This window comes from Sardina pilchardus, chromosome 10 (genome assembly GCF_963854185.1).
Source record: "Sardina pilchardus chromosome 10, fSarPil1.1, whole genome shotgun sequence".
In the NCBI taxonomy this organism is placed as follows: domain Eukaryota; kingdom Metazoa; phylum Chordata; class Actinopteri; order Clupeiformes; family Clupeidae; genus Sardina; species Sardina pilchardus.
The window spans coordinates 1,965,157-1,986,586 of record NC_085003.1 but is presented as its reverse complement, the minus strand read 5'-3'; the positions used below and the strand labels follow the sequence as shown (position 1 = coordinate 1,986,586).

Sequence of the window (21,430 nt, the reverse complement as noted above, 5' to 3'; positions counted from 1 at the left end):
GTGGCGGTAGAGCATCCATAAGTTGGTTCGCAAACTGCAAACCCTGAAGAAGAAGAAGAAGAAGAAGCAGTAGTCGTAGTCGTAGAAGAAGAAGAAGTTGTTGTTATCGCCAAGGAACACGCGTCAGTGTGGTCTGTACCAAAACCATCTGTCTTAGATGTCAATGATCGAACCTTGTAGCAAGCAGGTAAGTAGGTCTCAATATGAAGCTAATGAAAATAGTTATCCGGTACATATCTGAAAATATTCAAACAACGAGACAGCATGTTTGTTTGCGTTAGCACGGAAAAAAAGCGGGGATAAGGCTAGCTAGCATAATGTTAAGTTGTGAGTTCAAACAACGAGTAATTGAAAAGATGCTTAAGGAGCACTTAGTAAATTACGTTTTTAAAATGATCTGTGTAGAAACCACATGTAGAAATTGAACCATTGCAGGTGATTGATGCAGGCTTTACTTGCAAATTGAAAGTAGAGTTTTGGGGATGAATGGAGTGGGAGCCGTAAAGCTCAGACTAGCGGTGACCAAGGAAGAAACACTCGATTTGGTTCCCCATGGAATCAAATGTGCAATATAGTCCAACTTGTGTGCAAGCATGATCATTAAAAAATAATGATCAATACATACCACAAGAGTATCACACCACAAGGGCCACTGTTGTGTCAGGGGGGCAATTCTGTGTAAGGCCTTCCGTTAAAGGGATAATCCGGAGTGAAATGCACTTTAGATCAATTTTTCGGACTATTGGGAGTACATACGTTGAGTTGACACCAAAATCATGTCATTCGGATGTATTTTGAGAAAGTTCGAGTTCACCGTTTTTAGCCAAAACTCGTTAGCCTGGAAGTGACCGGGGCAGGTCCTTTCGCCACTACAAAACGCTATTTTTATACCTCTTCCACTGTTCCAAACAACACTACACTTACGTGGTAGTGAGTAGAGGGTCCCTAAAGCCAAACCGAAGTATCCCCACGTCTTTATGTGGTCGGATAGAGAGCCCAGAATGAATTTAATCGAGTCAGTACCTTCCGGAAATGCCGCTGCGGCAACTGCGCAACGCTTCAACAACACTTTACTAACATTTCCGGAAAGGTACTGACTCGATTAAATTCATTCTGGACTCTCTATCCGACCACATAAAGACGTGGGGATACTTCGGTTTGGCTTTAGGGACCCTCTACTCACTATCACGTAAGTGTAGTGTTGTTTGGAACAGTAGAAGAGGTATAAAAATAGCGTTTTGTAGTGGCGAAAGGACCTGCCCCGGTCACTTCCAGGCTAACGAGTTTTGGCTAAAAACGGTGAACTCGAACTTTCTCAAAATACATCCGAATGACATGATTTTGGTGTCAACTCAACGTATGTACTCCCAATAGTCCGAAAAATTTATCTAAAGTGCATTTCACTCCGGATTATCCCTTTAAGACTTTTGCAGACATGTTTTGGTTCAAGCTGTCAGTGTCACCCTATTTTTTTTGTTTGAAGACTCAAATAGGTAAGATATCAGGATGGTTGTCAAGACGATGTTTAAAGCTTGTAGGGAGAGACGCACAGATACAAACACGTCATCCAGGCCGCAAAGTGACAAACAAATATCCAAGGGGTTGTCTGATTTTAATCTCAAATCATTGATAAAAGAGTGAGTTTCACATTGTTCTTGATGCATAACCTGTTTGTAAGATACTGAATGTGTTAGATTTCTAGCAATAGAAGAAAATGGTACAGTTTGTGATATTGGAGCAATACTATGTTCACCAAGTAATGAAGTGATTTTGATAACCTAAACACATGTTCATTTGTGTAGATGTTATGTTACAGATCTGGCCGCCCAGAAAGTATATGATTTAAGAATGTGAATTATAATCCTTTATTTTCTGTAACTGAAAAGTTGTTGTCCATGTGTAACACACCCTATCAGAATGTTCAAGGGTATTATGGGTAGGGCAGAGGAAGTTGTATTCATTAAACATTTGCGATCAGTGAGCAGCAGAGGTGTCTGTGTGGTCCATATTATTTACATTCAATTCTGCAATATCTGCTTAATTAATGAGTCAAGTAGAGATATTAGCACTTACATTTTTCAGTAGTGTGTAGATTTGAACAAGCTGGTTTGGTCCTTAACCAAAATATAAGCTTCGGTGTGTTGCTTTGGACATCGCCAGCGTCTTGCTGTTCCCACCATTCTGCTGTTGCCTCCCTAGCTGAGGTGAAGATTAGGTCCATGAAATCCAGGCTGCCTTCAGCGTGAATGAAAAATTGCGCTCAAGGCAGCATGGGTATACCCAGGTTACAGAGGGTTAATTTTACAGCTGAAAAAGGAAATATCGAGTGATCTGATGTGTTGGTGTTTTTAATTTTGTTTTGTTTTCCTGTTTTGTATTTGCTTTTTGTATTTAGAAGTGACTATCCGGACTGCAGTAACAGCCTTGAAGAGTCTAGTGAAAGGGGTAATGAGTACTCAGGTAATTAATGGAAAATAATAGTTACAGTATAAAGCTGAAAACAGTGCTACACCTATTTTCACCCACCGGTCATGCACTTTAGCTGTTTTAATCCCTCAATGTTATTTTTTTATTACAGTACAGCATACTTTTCAAACAGGAGCATGGTGAGTACTGTATGTGTCTACGTGAATAAGGAGCTGAGCTAGCATGCATTAGCCTGAAAAGTGCTGGGCTTAATTCCCAATTTCCACTGTTGTGCCTCTTAGGCAAGGCTCTTATATCATTTCTTCTTCTTCTTCTTCTTCTTCTTCTGATCCAGTCATCTGTAGTAGTGTAATCATGTCAGTTTCATGTTTGATGTGCTGCTGACTACCTTTATCATTGCACTTTCTTTCCCTGGGGTGTGTGTAAAGCTCATGATGATGCTATATGGACAGCTGCTTGGGGTAAAAGTCAAACGGATGGATCAGAGACCATAGTGACTGGGTCTCTGGATGACATGGTGAAAGTCTGGAAATGGTAAAAGATTTTATATATATGTTTTTTATAAGTATATCATATATAGTGTATACTGTATATTAATTCAGGAAGAGGCTTTCCTTGCTGGAATGCCTGAACAATATTGAGTAGACGCCTGACATTATTACAAGAATTCCACCCCTATACGAGGAACATGATTCATGTATTTCCCTTTTTTCAGAACAAGTTAAATATTTGCTTCTCTCAAAGTCTTTGGCAGTTCGATAATAATGAGTTATTAAATATACTAAGTACGTCATGCGTATCGTACACTAAACATAGATGCCCCTCGATTTGTCAGGAAAATAAACATGAACGAGGTTACAAGTGTATAAAAATGAGCAAGAACTACAAGTGGCTCCCTTGACAAGGAAATTTCAAAATCACCCCTTCTTCCACTGTATTCAAAGAGATTATGTATTCCATAATATATGTATTTAATTTTTATTTGTTTTAACACTGGCAGGTCAGATGAGAAGCTTGAGCTACAGTGGACTATGGAGGGTCATCAGCTGGGAGTGGTCTCAGTAGACATCAGTCACAATGGTGCCATTGCAGCGTCCAGCTCCTTAGATGCCCACATACGACTTTGGGATTTGGAGACAGGGAAGCAGATCAAATCTATGGATGCGGGCCCAGGTAATTCTACCGCCTCAACCTCTTTGATTGCACTGGTAGCTCTTTAAGGAAATGCATTCTCTAATTTATGTTGATTTCTGATTTTACCACCTATCATCTGTGTTCACAGTGGATGCATGGACTGTTGCCTTCTCTCCTGACTCAAAGTACATCGCTACAGGAAGCCATCTGGGGAAGGTCAACATTTTTGGTGTTGAAAGCGGGAAGAAAGAACATTCTTTAGACACACGAGGGAAGTTTATTTTAAGCATAGCATATGTAAGTATTTCAGCTGGTTAGTTCTCATTACCTCCGCCAATGAGGTTATGTTTTCATTGGGGTTTGTTTGTCTGTCTGTCTGTCTGTCTGTCTGTTCGTTTGTGTGTTTGTCTGTTCGCAAGATATCTCAAAGTTATGGTTGGATTTTGATGACATTTTCAGGAAAGGTCTTTTGTTTGTTCTGTTTTGTTTGTTTAATGTAAGGTTTAGATTAGTGCATAGATTATGCTCTTGTGTTGTAGCATTGGACAAGGAATGTTGTGATTGAAGTGAAGTCAGTGTCTTTCTGATAACCATAATTGAGCTTACACAAAACAAAATATTTCAGTAAGTCTGTAAATCTATCACTGTTTCCCTGTATCACTGTGACTGTAGTCAGCAGCACAACAGTTATGCTCACAGAAGAGAAAGCACACCAGAAGAAAGTGAAGGCACAAATAAGTTGCTTAATGTACCCTGATAGTGTAAACAACTTTGCACAGTGCCCTTTGACGCATGCAGATTCTGGTGAAAGATGTTTTATGTATGTGTCAACATGACTGTTAATATTCCACTTAGCAAAATAAATGCAACTTCATAAGCGATTGCCCTTGCTTAATGTAGGGATGACCTTAACATGCAAGGCAGTTTTTGTGGGTGTGACAAGACAGAGAGGCTATCAGCCTTATAATGGAGAATGAAATGTGCTTTGAGTCTTGAATGCTTGGAGCCTGTGGGGTATACTACGAATCTCGCTGAACATAACCAAGCTTTCTTAGGATAACCTGGATCGCTAAAAACGAAAGTCGCAATCAGAGTTGAGTGGTATTACGAAACTCACTCACGGATGAATTTATCAAACTAGGCTTTCAGCTCAGATCTGTGCGCGTTCTCGTGGTTGGGGTGACTTTGACCAATCGGGAAACGTGGAGACGCACAAGACAGCCTAGGTTAACCAACGATTACTTCTGCATTTATGAGCGGCAGAGAAATCTAGGGTGGTCTTTTTTAGTGTCTAACCCATAACATCAAAAAATCGATGGTCATCAAATATTGCATGGTATGCACGTCCATAGTAGTGACATATTTGCACGCGCAACATAGTTAAAAGCGCATTCGAGATTCAAAATGTTTGCAGAGGCGGGGCTGAACCTGTTCGAAGTATGACAGATTAGCACACGTGAGAACTTTGTTTTTCAAGATAATGGATTGGTTAGAATTGGTCAGAGGGCGGTAGTTTTTCACGATTTGAGCTATAACTAAGCATATAACCTGCTCCCGACCAGGTTTGGTTGCGAGCATAAGATACCATGGTGATACAGCGACGCTAAAACAAATCCACTTTCGTATGACGGCATACCCTGGCTTTGAGCGCAACATACCTCGTTAACCCACTAATCGAGATTCGTAGTATACCCCACTGGTCAAACACCTGTAGGCTCATATAGCCTTGGCTCTGCCTGGCTCGATAGTCAGTCTACGGCTATTGTCGATTGCATCAGTGTTATGTTATTTAGCCATGATTTTCTTTGTGGTTTTACAGTCAAAGCAAATGACCACTACTAACAACATTCTTTACATGAATTTGTGGCGGTGATAGTGTAGTGGTTAAGGAGCTATGGGTTCAATACCCCCAATTCCACCGTTGTGCCCTTGAGCAAGGCACTTAACCCCAAATTGCTCTGTGGACAATGGCCCTGGGAATATAATTGACTAGATGAAATATTACAGTTGGTCAATCTATTTTAAATGATTCCTCATTGTTTATTTCTTGGTTTGGGATGTGATTTTCTGTCTTTTCAGAGCCCAGATGGAAAGTACTTAGCAAGTGGAGCCATAGATGGAATCATTAACATCTTTGATATTGCAACTGGGAAATTACTCCACACTCTTGAAGGTAATTATATTTTAAAAGGCCATAAAATTGTTTGTAGTTTTGTTACAACTGTCTCTTTGGGGTGTGATGATGCACCTAATAGTGATTCGTGAGTCAGTTTGTTGTGACCTGCAACCACCTGACTTGTCTTGGAGATCCAATTCTGACCCGACAAAATATGCGTTAAACATCGAACCGACAAATGGCAATGACAAATTTTAATGATAAGTAACATGGTTGCATCCATATTGTGGAGTAGTTATATTTCCTTATTTTACAAATACAAATAAAAACACTTTTTAAATTCATAATCCAGTGCAGTCAGTGTAGCTTTGTCTAAAACCAACTATTGTGAGGACAAGCTTTGTCCTCTGCGATGGTGTATTTTTGTATCCAATCAACTCTGGTGTGCGTGTTTATTTGAGACACATAGAGGAAGAGAAGGTGGAAATGTCACTTTAGCCTACACGCGCAGTGTGTGTACACATGGATATTTTCATCTCGCGATTTAGACCTGGAAACCTACAATATGACCAATACATCATACCCGTGCCCGCCCGTGCATCACTAGTATGCATACAAAGCTGGGGGTAAAAATCACATGTCTAACAAGTTTTCAACTCCTCAATCTGTCAATCTGTGCTTCACTCCTTCAGGTCACGCCATGCCAATAAGATCCCTAACATTCTCACCAGACTCCCAACTCCTAGTAACTGCCTCCGATGATGGATACATTAAGATTTATGACGTGTAAGTTTAACTGAAAGGGGTAATTTTGTGAGTTACCTTATCTGTATCTTTGTCTGAAGCAAACAGAATCTTTGTAATTTACCAAAAAATCTATTGCTATCAAATCTATTGCTATCTAGGTAATCTATTGCTATGGGTGATGTTTATACAGCAGATTTCAACTCTATGATTAACTCTCTAGACAGGTGGGAAGCAAACTTTGTCACAAAGACTACTTGCACTTCGTCATAAAGTAGAGAAATATATTAAAAGCTGTTATCCTTTTTTAAATCATTACCCGTAATTTCCCGACTATTAGCCGCAGCTTATACATTGATTTTGCAAAATTTCAACGATGGATAGACACTCTTACGTTTTCTACGATTCATCTTAAGATCGATCGTTTGGTTTTGCCGACTGTTTCCCGAACATGCTCGTAGCTTGAACGCGCGTGCCCTGCTCTTAAGATGCTCTTAAGGGGAGCTGTCCACGATAAAAGTTCTGAAATATCCCCTAATTTGATGGTGATGTCAGGTGACTGCACGTCACAGCTAAGCCACCGTCTGAACTTCGGATCTATAGTCTACATTAATTAACATCAATACGAAAATAGAAAACCTTTGACATCTGCATGTAAGCATTCCAAGTAGCCTAGGCCATATACCACACGCATACACTTTTTATTATTTAACATTAGATTGTTGCCCCATTTTTATGTTTGTTGGAAGATAGGAAATGTAAGTTAACATATTAGGCTTCGGCTAGCTTACTCCTACATCGTTCATGCCAGTTCTTTGCTAACCTACTTTTGAGAGCAAGGTGTGCTGCCTGTGCAATAATGTCTCGAGGTGTCACTTAAGCAGACGTTTGAATAAAGCGGTTGATAGGAAAATGAGGAAATGTGTATGCTAAAATAACATAGCCTATAGGCTTAGATTTTGACGCAGCACAGACTATAGCCACATATTCCTTTCTCTGTTTTTACCTCATAAGCCTAATAAGAAATAAAAAATAAAGGGCTACACAAAAAGATAATGGCAAACTTTTCTGGCAACGTCTCATTTCATAACTTGTTTGTAGGCTTTTTTTGTCCGGTTTTAATAACATCATTATTGAATGAATGCTATTTGGTACGCTAAAATAAAATCTGAATCATCACAAGTAAATACAATAAAGAATGGTAACGTAAGTTGGATCATTATATTATTAGTTGTAATCAATGTTCCCTCTAATTTTTTTCAGCACTGAGCAAAATTTTTTTTTTCTGAGCGCAGGTTTTACCGCTGTGAGCAATTCGCAACCACGCGACCTGCCAAAAATGACCACCCCCCCCCCCCCCATATATATATATATATATATATAATTTACATGACAATAATGACAAAGTAATTTTGTTAAAGACGGTTAATATGATGCTGTTTAATTCATTTATAATGGTGCACTGTCACTTTAAGACTCTTGCCGGCGCACTCTGCTGTGCCTATGGCCTTCTCACAGTCTATTATAATGCTCAGGAGTGCATTACTCTTTGCGTTTTTCTTTTAAACGTTTCTTATAAAATGGAGATATGAGTTATCAACAATGACAAGCCAGCTGGATCCCTTTTGTGCACGCTCAAACGCGTTCCCAATCAAATGAGTAACATAACGTAAATTATTTAGAGCTATTGCAATGGCGATTATAAAGAGTATAATCTCTATGTAACATGCTGTTTTGACATTGACATTGCAAACGTTCTCTAAGCATAGTGTAAAGCAGTTTACCAACGTTTACCAACGCTGTTGCTGGGAAAAATAGCGAACAGCCAATGATAAACTATCGGGCAAAATCTATGATAAACTAGTGCATGCTCGGCGGGCTGCATTAAAGTGCGTGACGGGCTGTAGCACCCCTGCTTTAGGTAATCAAGCTTCCACTCGGACAAAGTTTTACCACTAGCGAACTCCCCTTTCGCTTTTGCCTCTGAGCAAATATGTAAATATCTCTGAAAGTTTTATCCTACCTGGACCATCTTTTGTGTCAGTTTGGACTATTTCATAGCCACTCATTTTTAAATGTTAGGCAGACAATTTTTCTGGAGCACCTGCTCAGGCTTTCTTTTCGTCATGGTACCCGCCAAGAGCCTTAAGAATACTTTGTTTGTAACGTTGTCTACTGTACATCCGACTTGGTTGTCAGACATGTCAGTATTTTAAATGTTTGTTAACTAGGCTACATCGCGTTTGATAGTCACATTTTTAACCCCTGAAAAAAAAAAAATAGTTTGTGCGGTCTGGAAAATATGTGCGGTCTGAAAAATCTGTTGCGCGGCCACTTCGACTGGCCTGCGCATCCGCGCACGCGCGCAGCTTAGAGGGAACATTGGTTGTAATCCCCCTGTATATCCTGCTGGTGACTCCACTGAGGCATAGCGTTAAGACACTCTTAGTCAGTAACGAGAACTCTGGAGCACTCGTAGAACTACAAGTGTTTTCACGATGCTCTTAAGTTACGATGGTTTCGGGAAACAGTCGGAAAACCTTAAGACGTTCGTAAGAGGGACTTTACAATCATCTTAGGCTTACGATGCTTTCGGGAAACGCACCCCAGGAACAGAAATGAAACCAGAAACTTTATTTTTTTATGTTCCGGGGCAGAATCATTTATGTGAAATAATGGTAACTAGTTAATACCATTATTTCTTTGTTCTTTGACAAGATTTCTATGCAATATGACTTGAGGTTCACTTCTGGTCGTTCACTCATCGGGAGAAATCTAATAGAGAAGCTTGCCGCCAGATGTACAGGCAGAATCTTTTTTAATTTTCCTCTGGTTCCTGAGAAGGTTTTGGGCATTTGTTTAATAGTTTAATATTCACAATGGCAGCAACAGTATGTACTGTACATACCATTGTGATTTTGTATTGTCTGATGACACAAGGGACACACAAATGCACTGATTGGGCGCTGACCAGGTTTTGGCAATTGATGTTCACAATGGCAGCTATGTAGCCTACTATATTTCAATTATTTGAACAGATTTAGCTGTGAGTTGCATAGTTTTTTGTGGTGGATGTAAGAACTACAGAGATGCCTCTGTAACACTTTGTGGTTTTGTATTGTTTGATGACGAGAGAAACAAATACACTGATTGGGCCCTGACCAATTGACCAAGTTATCAATGACCGTTATGTAGCCTGCCCTATGTCATTTGCAACAATTGAGCTATGTGAAAAGTATAATGGATATGTATTCAGTTGTTTGCCAATAAACGGCATGGCAGACATTTTCCTTCAATTCATGTTTAATACTGAAAACAGCTATAAAATATATATATATATTTAAGATATAAAAATATGTCAGAATTACAGTTATGCCGCTTACATAGCTTATAGTGTTTTTTTAATGTTTGACGACAGGATAGAGACTTGAGGAAAATGATGTAGTCTAACAATATAATTCCTAATAATTCCTATTCCCATTCCTTATTCCTAATTCCTAAAGATCAGTCTACTTCTTTGTGTGTCCCGCAGTTGACAAGAAACGTTATTAACCGATTTGGGAACTGTTTCGTTCTAACCGGTTCAGGAACGTCAATTTTAGGGTTTAGGGTTTCTGGTTCACAAACCAGAAACGTTAAAATACTGTTTCTATTCGGGAACAAACCAATTGGGGGGGAAATCTGGTTCAAAGCCCTGCCTCCAACAACAAATAACCTTTACTCCCTAACAATGGTTGTCAGACATGTCAGTATTTTAAATGTTTGCTAACTAGGCTACATCGCGTTTGATAGTCACATTTTTAACCCCTGAAAAAAAAAAATAGTTTGTGTGGTCTGAAAAATATGCGCGGTCTGAAAAATCTATTGCGCGGCCACTTCGACTGGCCTGCGCATCCGCGCACACGCGCAGCTTAGAGGGAACATTGCTCTCTAAGTAGTCCTTTCATACCAGAGTTGAAAGACTGGCAATGGTTATGGAGCCAATTCTCTACTCAAAGTCTCTTTTCTTTTCCTAATTAAATATGTAGGACTTTGTTACTTTAGGTCCATGTTTATATTTTCATGATGTCTGTGTATTTTTTGTGGGTTGATATACAAATCTGGTGATAAAGATGTCTGCTCTACAGGCAACACGCCAATCTGGCAGGAACACTCAGTGGCCATGCTTCTTGGGTCCTGAATGTTGCATTTTCCCCTGATGACACACACTTTGTATCCAGGTAAATGTAAATCTCTGTTGAATACATTAGACTGTTTGTTATGACAATAGTTGATGCTATCATATTTGTACATTTGAATCAAGAGTGGTGCACATAAGCATGTAGAAGGGCAAATGTTATCCATATTTAAGCCTGTTTAACTCGATCAAGATTTGAAAATGTCTTATTGCCATCTTATCATACAATCAAGAATGAAAGAGCGTCCCTCCTGGACAAAGAGTGTCCACAAAAGATGGTCCACTGTAATCACAACCAAAGGTCAATAGGTTATATGCACGGAAGGCTGTCCAGGTACCTAATTTGTTTCAGGTGGAGCGCTAGCTGTGTTGTAACTGCATCCTCTGTTATATTCTGCTCCTTAAGCCTGGGACACACCGACCTGATTATCGGCTGTCAGATGTCGTCAGACAGTCGGGCGAGGTTGGGGACTCAAGTCTGTTTGGTGTGTCCCGTGTTGTCGTCAGTAGGACGAGCTTTCGGCGTTCATTTTGGCTGATTTGACTAGTTGAATCGGCCAGTGGACTGCCTCAATGACCAAACTGGTGAAGTGCTAGCCCTTGACTAAAACATTAACTCACATTAAGATGAATATTAGCCCTACATTCCGCTATTTGAAGCTGCAGTTGGCAAGTCTGGCAGATTGAGGGGATTTAGCCAACATTTTGAATGTATATTTACATTTTTAATGTAAGATTATTTTGGGGGGCTTTTTATGCCTTTAATTGAACAGGACAGTAGAGAGAATGACAGGAAGTGAGTGGGAGAGAGAGTGGGGGTTGGATCTGGAAGGGACCGCGGGGCGGGAGTCGAACCTGGGTCACCGGCGTGCAGTGCATGTGCCCAGCCGGCGCGACTGGCTGGGGCCAGAGTTTATGCTTGTTAGTTATGAACTGTGATTGACAGTCAGATCTGCCAATGATCATACAGCTCTAATACCCTTAAGCAAGGGCTTATTGGACCAGAAGAACCAGGAGCAGTGGATTTTTGCAAATCAAATTACAGGCTCTAAGTGGAGGTAGAAGCACAGGTTTTTTTTTTCTAAAAGCGGCTGATTTATGTTGTTCTGTTGGAGCATACTGTCGGTTTCAGTGAATATGATCAAAACATCTTGCCAACTGCAGCTTTAAGTTATGAACCCATTTTGATAAACTATCCTAACATATTTTTGCTAGACCTAGTAGATTACCACAACATTGCTAAACATATGCTATTTCAGGTTAGTTTGCAACAATATACAAGTTTAACCAAAGTCCTTAGTTGCCACCTAGGAAGCGGACATCACTGGCAGTTCCCATTCATTTTTCGTTTACTACGTTAACGTTAGCTAGCTATTTATTTCTAAATTATTTATTCCGTGTCCGAAAGAGTTTTTCATTGGCATCAAACACAAGCAATGGCAATAAAATAGTAGTTTTTTGTTTTTTTACTTTTTACGAAGTGCCCCAACTTTTTCGCACTCACCCATCTCAGTGTGCGAATATTTGGCAAAAAATAATGGTTTTCTTGAGAGGAAAGGAAAATTATTATTTTTTTTTAAGTGATTGTCTTAAAATAAAGCTTTAAACCCAGTCCTCATGAAGTTTTATTCAATGAATTAATGGTCATTACAATCAGTTTCTTTGTTACTATCTGATGTTGTGTTGAAGTGTCAGGAGTTATGGCAAATACATTGTGATCATCTAATGAATATTACTTATGTGCTGAATATTTAAGCCTTTTAATTAGGTACAATCTTTTCACTATTAAAATGCATTGGTGAGTCATTGTTTGAGAAACTGCCCCAGCCCCAACCTCTATCCTATGTAGAACTGTTTGAGTGGATTCACTGGATTAATTTCATGTTTTGATTTCCTCCCCCAGTTCTTCTGACAAAAGTGTAAAAGTCTGGGATGCCAGTTCCAGAATGTGTGTGAACACATTCTTTGATCACCAGGACCAAGTAAGAGCCTGTTGGAATTGTTTCATAGACATGTGAAAACTGTGTCCTGTACAGACAGACATTTTGCTGTAGTCTATTTCCAGAAGGTGAACGAGGTATTCTTCTCTTTGCTTTTAAGATCGATCAAAACCTTAAATGCACTACCTCCACAATTATTCAAACATCAAACAGAACATTTACAAACCATACAGCCAAGGGTAATAGTAGGCCGGTATGATCGGTATTGCGTAAAAGTAAAAGATTCTGTGGCGGTACACAGTGCTGGAAAGAGGAGAGCACCTGCCTATCAAAACCAGAGTTGCCAATTCGGTAACACTTTACATTACGGCTCGCTAATAAGGTGGTAATTGTATGGTAATTTCTATGTAATTTCATGGTAACAATCCCTTGTTACCACTTGTTACCACTTATTACCAGTAATTTCTATGCCGTCTCTAGTGCAATTACTCTGCTGTTTATAGGTATAATAGCAATGCAAACAGCATTAATTAAGGTGGTAATTTCTATGGTATTTTGATATCATTTTATGAATAATCCTTTGTAGCCACTTATTACAAGTTATTTCCATGCAGTTTCCAGTGCAATAACTCTGCAGTTTTTAGGTAATAGCGATGCAAACAGCTTTCATTTTAAGTATAATAAAATGGTAATTATTTGAAACTTTGCTTATTGTTTTTGTTTAATTACATGACAAACTAGGAGGTAATTTCCAGGAAAATACACAGCATCAGGGCCGTAAAATACATTATCACTTATTTCCACCCAATTACTTAGTTATTAGTTATTAGTTATTATTACTAAGAAAGAGACAAACCAAGTTATTGTAGTAGTAAGCTGGTAAAGAAGACATTATGTGCTTGTAACTAAACTGGAACAAGTGAAGTAATTTTATGGAAACTATATGGTATCAGAGCTGTAAAATGCACTTTTGCCTCTTCCTATTTAATTACCTAGCTGTGTTGATAAACCCATCAATTATCCTTATAACATTTTTAGTGTTGTTTTTGCTTAATTACCTGAAAAACAAGGAGGTAATTACCAGGAAAATACACAGCATCAGGGCCGTAAAATACATTATCACTTATTTCCACTCAATTACTTAGTTGTTACCATCTCTGATCTGAAATAGGCTATAGGCTATCACATTCAACACAAAATTGCGAACATTTAACATAAAACATTTAAAGTATAAGTCTGCTGAAAATTGAACTAAGCCGTGGAAGAAGTATTTTTCGTTGATCACACAGTAGCCTACAAAGCTAGCACGGGCAAGAGCTACAGCCCAAAGATAAACCACTAACATTGCTCAAAACAGCGCAAAACCTCGTCAGCAGCTAACTCGAGGTGTCTACAAATTGTCTAAAACAAAGCACCAGTCAGTCTGTAATCTTTGGAATAGTCTGTACACACTTAGAAATCGTTCGAGACATACTGTAGTTCAAGACCGCAACTCTATCTGAAGCACAGAAATGTCACGAGAGTTCTCACACGGAAGCACAGAAGCTATTGCCAGAAGACACTACGGGTAGTCCAGTGCTCAAATTACAGTGAGATCAGAGCCTGTCTTTTCTCTCGTGAAACATGCTACAGACGAAAAAGGACAAGAAAGACAGAGCGGTTCATGTTTGTTCCTTTCCCGGCTGCGAAACAAAAATTAAAAGTTTACAATCCAGCTGTCATTGCGATACGATCGGTCTCTGGTGAACCAGTGGCTTATTGTTTTGAATGTGGACATTGACACTTCAATCGAAACGCTAAAGTCATGGATTACCGTGTCTGCAGTCATAATTTTGAGAAGGACGACTTCGTTATTCCGAAAAGAGCAGTCAACGAAATATTTTCATCTGTAACAGACACGTCACCTCTGTACCTGTATGAATGTTTTGGTAGGTTTAGGGTGCACTGCAAATAAAAAAAATAGCCTACTGTTTCAGAATTTGATTATGTTGTTTTATTATCGCAGAACATGTTAAAGGAACCGTATGTAGGGTTTTGGCCAAAACGAGTACTGCAATTACTTTCAAAATACTGTAGAGCGGTGAATCGCCTCCCCCTCCCCTCTGAGTCAGCTGCAGCAGGAACGTAGGCTGCTAGCTTTCAATGGCAAGTGCTGTTTTCCTCAGCATAAAAACAGAGAAACGAACTCTGATAATGCATTGCTAACGTTAGCAATGACTACTAGCTGCTTTTATTTCCCAAACAATTCCTTAGCCTACCTTTTCAATTCAATGACCCACCTCCTCCATATGGCCAACATACTTTGCACGAACTTGCATAATTTGTTCAACTGTCATGAATAGGCTATTTAAAATGTCCATTTACAGTAGCCTACAAGTAAGTTAGCCAAACTGATGAATCTTTACCTGTCCAGGAGCAAATTAACAACACTGACGTCTGTCTTCAAATTCTTCTCCGTTTTCAGCTGTCTCAATCTCCTAAATCCTTGTTTTATTTAGACGTATTTCGGATTCATAACAAGGTCTTTTAGGTTCCATAACGTTAGACATTTTTTATCCAACACGTTTGTAGCTGCAGCTGTCTATGGTGGTAACTAGCATAGCTGGCAACCCGGATGGCGAAATACTACTGACTTCGTGATTCGTAGATAAGTGTAGGGCGGCGCATCAAACCAAAACACAACATAACAACATCAACATCAGTTGAGGGCTGCAACTTCTCTTTTAAATAAAAATATCTTGGCCGGACTACTGTTGTCAGTGATATAAGTATTTGAAATTAGCATGATTTCTAAATGTCTAGTGACATATCAGGGCAATTTTATGATTAATTGAAATACATTTCCTACATACGGTTCCTTTTAAATGTGTGAAAACAATGTTTTTTGCAGAACAAAAGGTTGTGCTCAACATGTGGTTGTGTGTTGAATGCCAGTAGGCTACATGTAACCTATTTTAGATCAGAGATGGTAGAGTGGAAATAAGTGATAGTGTATTTTACGGCCCTGATGCTGTGTATTTTCCTGGAAATTACCTCCTTGTTTTTCAGGTAATTAAGCAAAAACAACACTAGAAATGTCATAAGGATAATTGATGGGTTTACCAACACAGCTAGGTGATTCACTAGGAAGGCAATGGTGTATTTTACAGCTCTGATACCATATAGTTTCGATGAAATTACTTCATTTGTTCCAGTTTAGTTACAGGCTCATACTGTCTTCTTTACCAGCTTGCTGCTACAATGACTTGGTTTATGTCTTTCTTGGTACTACTAACTAAGTAATTGAGTGGAAATAAGTGATAATGCATTTTACGGCCCTGATGCTTTGTATTTTCCTGGAAATTACCTCCTCGTTTGTCAGGTAATTAAACATAAACAATAAGTAAATCCTGGACTATCATTTCAAGAACTAGATTAATTTTAAATCAGTACCATTTTATTAAACTTAAAATGAAAGCTGTTTGCATCTAGCCTGACGAGCCAGACCCACATCAAGATGTAGGGTCTGGACACTCACCGTAGACTGGGCTCAATCGGAGGGGTGGGATAAACAGTTGTCTTTCAAATTCCCTCCCCGCAATAGGATAACGCTAAACGAATTATCTTCTTGTTTTCAAGTAGCAGCAGGATGCGTAACCTTCCCTCTCCACGCAATAGGATAACGCTAAACGAATCATCTTCTTGTTTTCAAATAACAGGATGCGTTACCGTCGCAACTTCTGGTTGCATGTCAGTCATCATTATGTTAAGCCCTGTGATTGGCCCGCTGGTGCTGGGGGTTCTCAGCTCCCTGCCTCAATGGATCGTGCCTAGACTGCCCCGCCAGCCAAATTACATTTGCTGCCGCTAGGGGCGTCTAGATTTCTAGGCTAGTTTGCATCACTATTACTTAGGAACTGCAGAGTAATTGCACTGGAAATTGCATTGAAATTACTAGTAATAAGGGGCTACAAAATATTATTACCATGAAATTACATAAAAATACCATAGAAATTGCCACCTTAATTAATGCTGTTTGCATTTGCTATTACCTAGAAACTGCAGAGTAATTGCACTAGAAACTGCATGGAAATTACTTGTAATAAGTGGTAACAAGGGATTGTTACCATGAAATTACATAGAAATTAACATACAATTACCACCTTATTAGCGAGCCGTAATGTAAAGTGTTACCGCCAATTCTTAAGTATTGAGCATGAGACACAGTATTTGGGGCAGGCTTGTAGTCAAGACAGGCCTTTATTTCTTACGTGCATTTTATTGTGAGATATGCGTTTCTTTTGGAGTGGTATACCAGTAGGGTACCAAAAGATTTTCGGTTTGGTTTGGGGTTTGATTTACCTTTGGACTGCTTGATTATATTGCTAAATGTTAAGACTGATGTGCACTGAGATCTGGGTTTTTTTTGATGGTGGAAAGAGTGTTGGGATTTCCACCTGCTGTTTAGGCTTGTGAGACAAGGCAGCCGCTTTCATTCATTGAACGTGCGCAGTGCTGTAATGGAAACCTTATTGCGTAGCCAAGTAGTCTAAATATTTATGTATTATTTATTTATTTATTTATTTTAATTTTTTAACCCACGGTGTAAGACAACGATTTGTCATTGGCAACAATATTAAACCAACCAACAAGATAAAATATTAAGAAGAGTTCTTTTATTTCATTGAGTTAAATTGAAACAATAGCCCTTTTTCCATAAGATTTTCAAGCAAATTAACTCATAAGTCGATGTAATTTTGAGCGATACAAGAAGTGCTAAAACGGTTTTCCATTCAAAAGAACAATTCTAGCAAATCAAAATGATGTCTGTTAATGCGCATATTTCTACTGCGCTAGATGGTTTTCCATCGACAGTTGTAGCGAATGGAACACTTCTGGCGAATTTATCAAAGGTAGCAAATGCTACACCATTGTGAGGTCAACGTCTTTGAATGCGCGAGATAGAATTCAGATTTTAGCGCAGACTTAGTGAACATTTTGAGCAGGCGTCACAGTAACTTACATCACTACAAACCTTTTCCATCACATTTATATCGATTTAACTCTCCTTAATCCACCTCTGGCGAGCAAATTAACTTATCAGGACAAAACCGACGTTAGAGCGATAGAAGTCATTTTCCATCACGTGTCGCACTAACTTTTGATGGGCATAGTTTTTTAAGCGAATTAACTTTTTAATGGAAAAAGGGCTAATGTCTTAGTGCTTGTGGACCCTGTAGCGCTACTGGTAGGAAATGAATACCACAGCTTTTATTTGGGAGCCGGCCTTTATTTGAATTTCCCCTTGGGGATCAATAAAGTATCTATCTATCTATCTATCTATCTATCTATCTATCATTTGTCCGAATCAATATTATCTGAGGCCCGGCTATAACTAAAATGCCGGCCATAATTTCAGGATTTATGGTATCACTGTTCCATATTATTTCAGGATTTATGGTATCACTGTTCCATATAAATTCTTATGGATTGTAACTATAACAACCACCGTAAGACGACGGTTGAGCCTGGAAGCAGTCATTGTAACTTATGACTATGGTGGTATTTAGCTCAGCTTGACAACAAGAGGTTAAACTAACAACTGGTCTTTGGCTATAGTAACCATCCATTTACAACTAGTAATGGCACTTTGTCCTGCAAGTGGTTGAAAGAAGCAGCCAATTAACACATTGCAAATGGCAACAGGTGTTATACGCAGGATAATGGACTCCACAGTGTTCATTTATCAGAAAAAAATGCATGTTCAAGGTGATTGAAGGTGCATTTTTCTGATAGCCGAAAGCTGTGTTGTCCATTATCCATTACGTATTGTCATTAAACTTTGAAATTGATTTACGGTTTACACAGTGATGGGCAAGCTACTTGATTTGTGTAGTGAGCTAAGCTACAAGCTACTCTACAATAAATTCAGCTTCACTACACAGAAGCTACCACCCATAAAAATGTAGCAAGCTAAGTTACAAAATCTTGTCAAAAGTAGCTTGATACATAGCAGCTACTTTCAATTAAAACTGCAAGTCGACGAAATTTTAGTGATCAACACAACTTTCAGTCAGATAAGGGCTAAAATATGAAGATTGATTTATTGATAGCTCAATACACAAAAAACAGATGCAAATCAGAGCATATTTTAGCTCTAGTTATGCAAGAATGCCTTTTGAAATTGTAAATAAAATAAATGTATTTTCAAGGAAGAGAATAGTGTAGGCCTACGTGATAATAGGCGGTCGCATATCATTACAATTCATACATGGCCGGTCGTGATGGTTAAGGTAAACTTTCGTTTCGCATGGCTGCATTAACCAATCAAATACGCGCAGCTGGATCAAGATACTGTAAGGAAAAATAGTAGCCTAGGATTGCATGAGCAGAACGTAGATTGTATTAGAAGTGAACATCAGGTAATAGGCCTACTTAAAAAAGATAGAAGAGCTTATGCAACAAAAAAAACGGGACATTTAAAAAAGAGAACAATCCCAGGAAAAAGTGTGGCAACCCTACCGCATGCTCTTGTACCCAGCGTGTTGTCGTGGAAACATAAACATTCTGGCTGTCTTCCTAATTTGTGGTGTTGATAGCTGCAGGAGACGCTGTTATGTATGAACATCAGAAATGTCCAGGAGAAAATAGCTTTCGAGGACGCTACTGCGCTACTTGATCAATAAAATAGCTTAGCTACAGAAAAGTTACTTGGTTTTGTAAATAGCGACGTTACCGTCAAGCTACTGAAAAATGTGGTTATAGTAGCGTCGCTACAAAAGTAGCGACGCTACTGCCCATCACTGGGTTTACATGCATGTTGATCCATGGGGGCAGATTCACACAGATCACGGATCAACTGTGGTCCGTTGCATCTCTCTCTGTTCAGTGGGGTTGAATACTTTCTCAAGAGACTTGCCCCCTCCTAATTTGATATGTGACTCAAGACAAGGCATAACTGTGTAGTTTTATTATGCATTAGATGAGGCTGAAGTTTTGTAATCATTCAACCCTTCTTTGCTTGCCTTTTTAGGTGTGGAGTGTTAAATACAACACCACAGGGTCCAAGATCATCTCTGCAGGGGACGACCGTGCCATTCATATTTATGACTGTCCAGTCTGATGCTTCGTGTTTTCCCTGCTGTTTGTTTCTTTTGGAAATGGCTTCCCAATGTTTTTTCACCCTACTGGTGTGTTGGCAGATCAGTTGCAATATTTACACAGCTTGGTCTTCCTAGTGGATTGGAAATGATCAAAGGAAACTGTTTTCATTTCTCAAATTAACTTGACCTTCTCATAAACCTGACCTTCTATGCCAGAATTCAATCTTTGTTTGTTTTTTAACAATTAAATGTTCAGTTTAATTACAATTTCTTGTGTCACAAGCGATATCCTTTTTTTTTTGCCCATGAAAGGAAAATTATATTTGTTTGATTGTCTATGAGTGAACGGTCATGTATCTCATACTGTTAAAGTAAACTGCAACTCATTAGCTGATTGAAATAGAGATACATTTGGCAGTCCTAATAATGTCTATCAAAATAATGCTTTAGCCCTTTCATATCACCATCAACTCGTGAAGATTGAAAAGATTGGTCTAGGTTATTTGACTCCTCCTCTTAACCCCCCACCCACCCTGGATTGGGCATGGGCATGATCCAGGTTGGTGGTCCAGATCATGAAAGATCAGAATCCTACAAATTCCTCCAATATTCATTGTAAAAGTGACCCACAACAGTGACAACAAAAGTCATGGCCATGTAGATAAAACATATCAATACATTTTTGATGTGATGAAATATGTTTTGGAAAATACATAAAATTGGTGCTCTCTATTGCCGAAAGGCCATCGCCCACCGGACACGTACGCGCCGCGACAATAAAAAAAATAGAACTCCATTGTTTTCAATGGAGCAACGCCCACTGGAAACGTCTGCCGCGCAGCAGCCGCACAGAGATAGAAAACTATTCTAAAATCCTGTGCGTCAAGCCCAGACTGCCGAACACCGCTGAATGCCGCTTCTGGTGGGCGCCGGGCTTAAGTCATTCGAAACCACCTGATGGCATTAAAAATACAATACATTGTCTACCCACTGACTGCATCTAGTGCAGGGGTGTCAAGAATCCAGCCTGCCAACAGATTTCATATGCCTCAACCCAGATATTTTGGATAGAAAGGGGAAAACGTATTCACTATGGGGGGGGTATTCCCCCATGTGCGTAAGGGTGCGCAAGTCCAAAAAAAGCGATTACGCGTGCATTTCTGCATGAATTCTTCCCTTCGCTTATATCTCATTTAGGAGCGAGGTGAGGAGTTACGCGTTTTGGAAGGAGCAACCCCAAAATCTGGGTGTTTCTTATAACTCTTGCACATGCTGCCACGGGCTTAAGCACCTTTTCAGCTACACAAAATCAAAATCTAGAAAAGTCCTCAGAGAGCGCAAACCTCCGCCAAGCGAAAACATAACAGCCTCCTGGATCCAGACGGTGATACGGGTCACTCCCTAAATTTAATAGAATGATGGAGAGATAGAGGGATAGAACAATGGAGTGATAGAGTGGTGGAGGCATGGAATAATGAAGGGATAAAGTGATTGAGATATAAAATGACAAAGGAATGGAGTGATGGAGCTATAGAATGATGGAGGGATAGAGTGATTGAGGTTTAGAATGATGAGTGGTGGAGGTATAGAATGATGAAGGGATAGAGTAACAGAGAGATGGAAGTATAGAATGAAGGGATAGAGTGATGGAGGTATAAAATGATGGAGTGATAATGATGGATGTATAGAATGGTAGAGTGATAGAGGATGGAGGGATAGAATGAAGAAGGGATAGAGTGATGGAAGGATAGTGATAGAATGATGGAAGTATAGAATGATGAAGGAATAGAGTGATAGATGTATAAAATGA

At 39.3% G+C, this 21,430-nt stretch overlaps 1 protein-coding gene across 1 annotated transcript; it reads left to right on the top strand.

Annotated features, from left to right (window-relative positions):
• On the top strand, positions 1 to 19,887 carry skic8 (SKI8 subunit of superkiller complex). The gene is made up of 11 exons (XM_062547690.1): positions 1 to 187; positions 2,396 to 2,460; positions 2,579 to 2,606; positions 2,856 to 2,961; positions 3,428 to 3,600; positions 3,710 to 3,858; positions 5,641 to 5,734; positions 6,370 to 6,463; positions 10,549 to 10,641; positions 12,502 to 12,580; positions 19,551 to 19,887. Exons 2-11 carry the CDS (start codon positions 2,449 to 2,451, stop codon positions 19,638 to 19,640), a joined length of 918 nt encoding a protein of 305 aa, XP_062403674.1. The 5' UTR covers positions 1 to 187; positions 2,396 to 2,448; the 3' UTR covers positions 19,641 to 19,887.
• The last annotated feature ends 1,543 nt before the right edge of the window (positions 19,888 to 21,430 follow it).

What these genes read in the sequence shown, in the direction of transcription:
- skic8 (XM_062547690.1), top strand. An exon ending in ATCTATGGATGCGGGCCCAG is followed by an intron (nt 3,601 to 3,709) that starts GTAATTCTACCG and finishes CTGTGTTCACAG; the next exon opens with TGGATGCATGGACTGTTGCC. An exon ending in ATTACTCCACACTCTTGAAG is followed by an intron (nt 5,735 to 6,369) that starts GTAATTATATTT and finishes TCACTCCTTCAG; the next exon opens with GTCACGCCATGCCAATAAGA.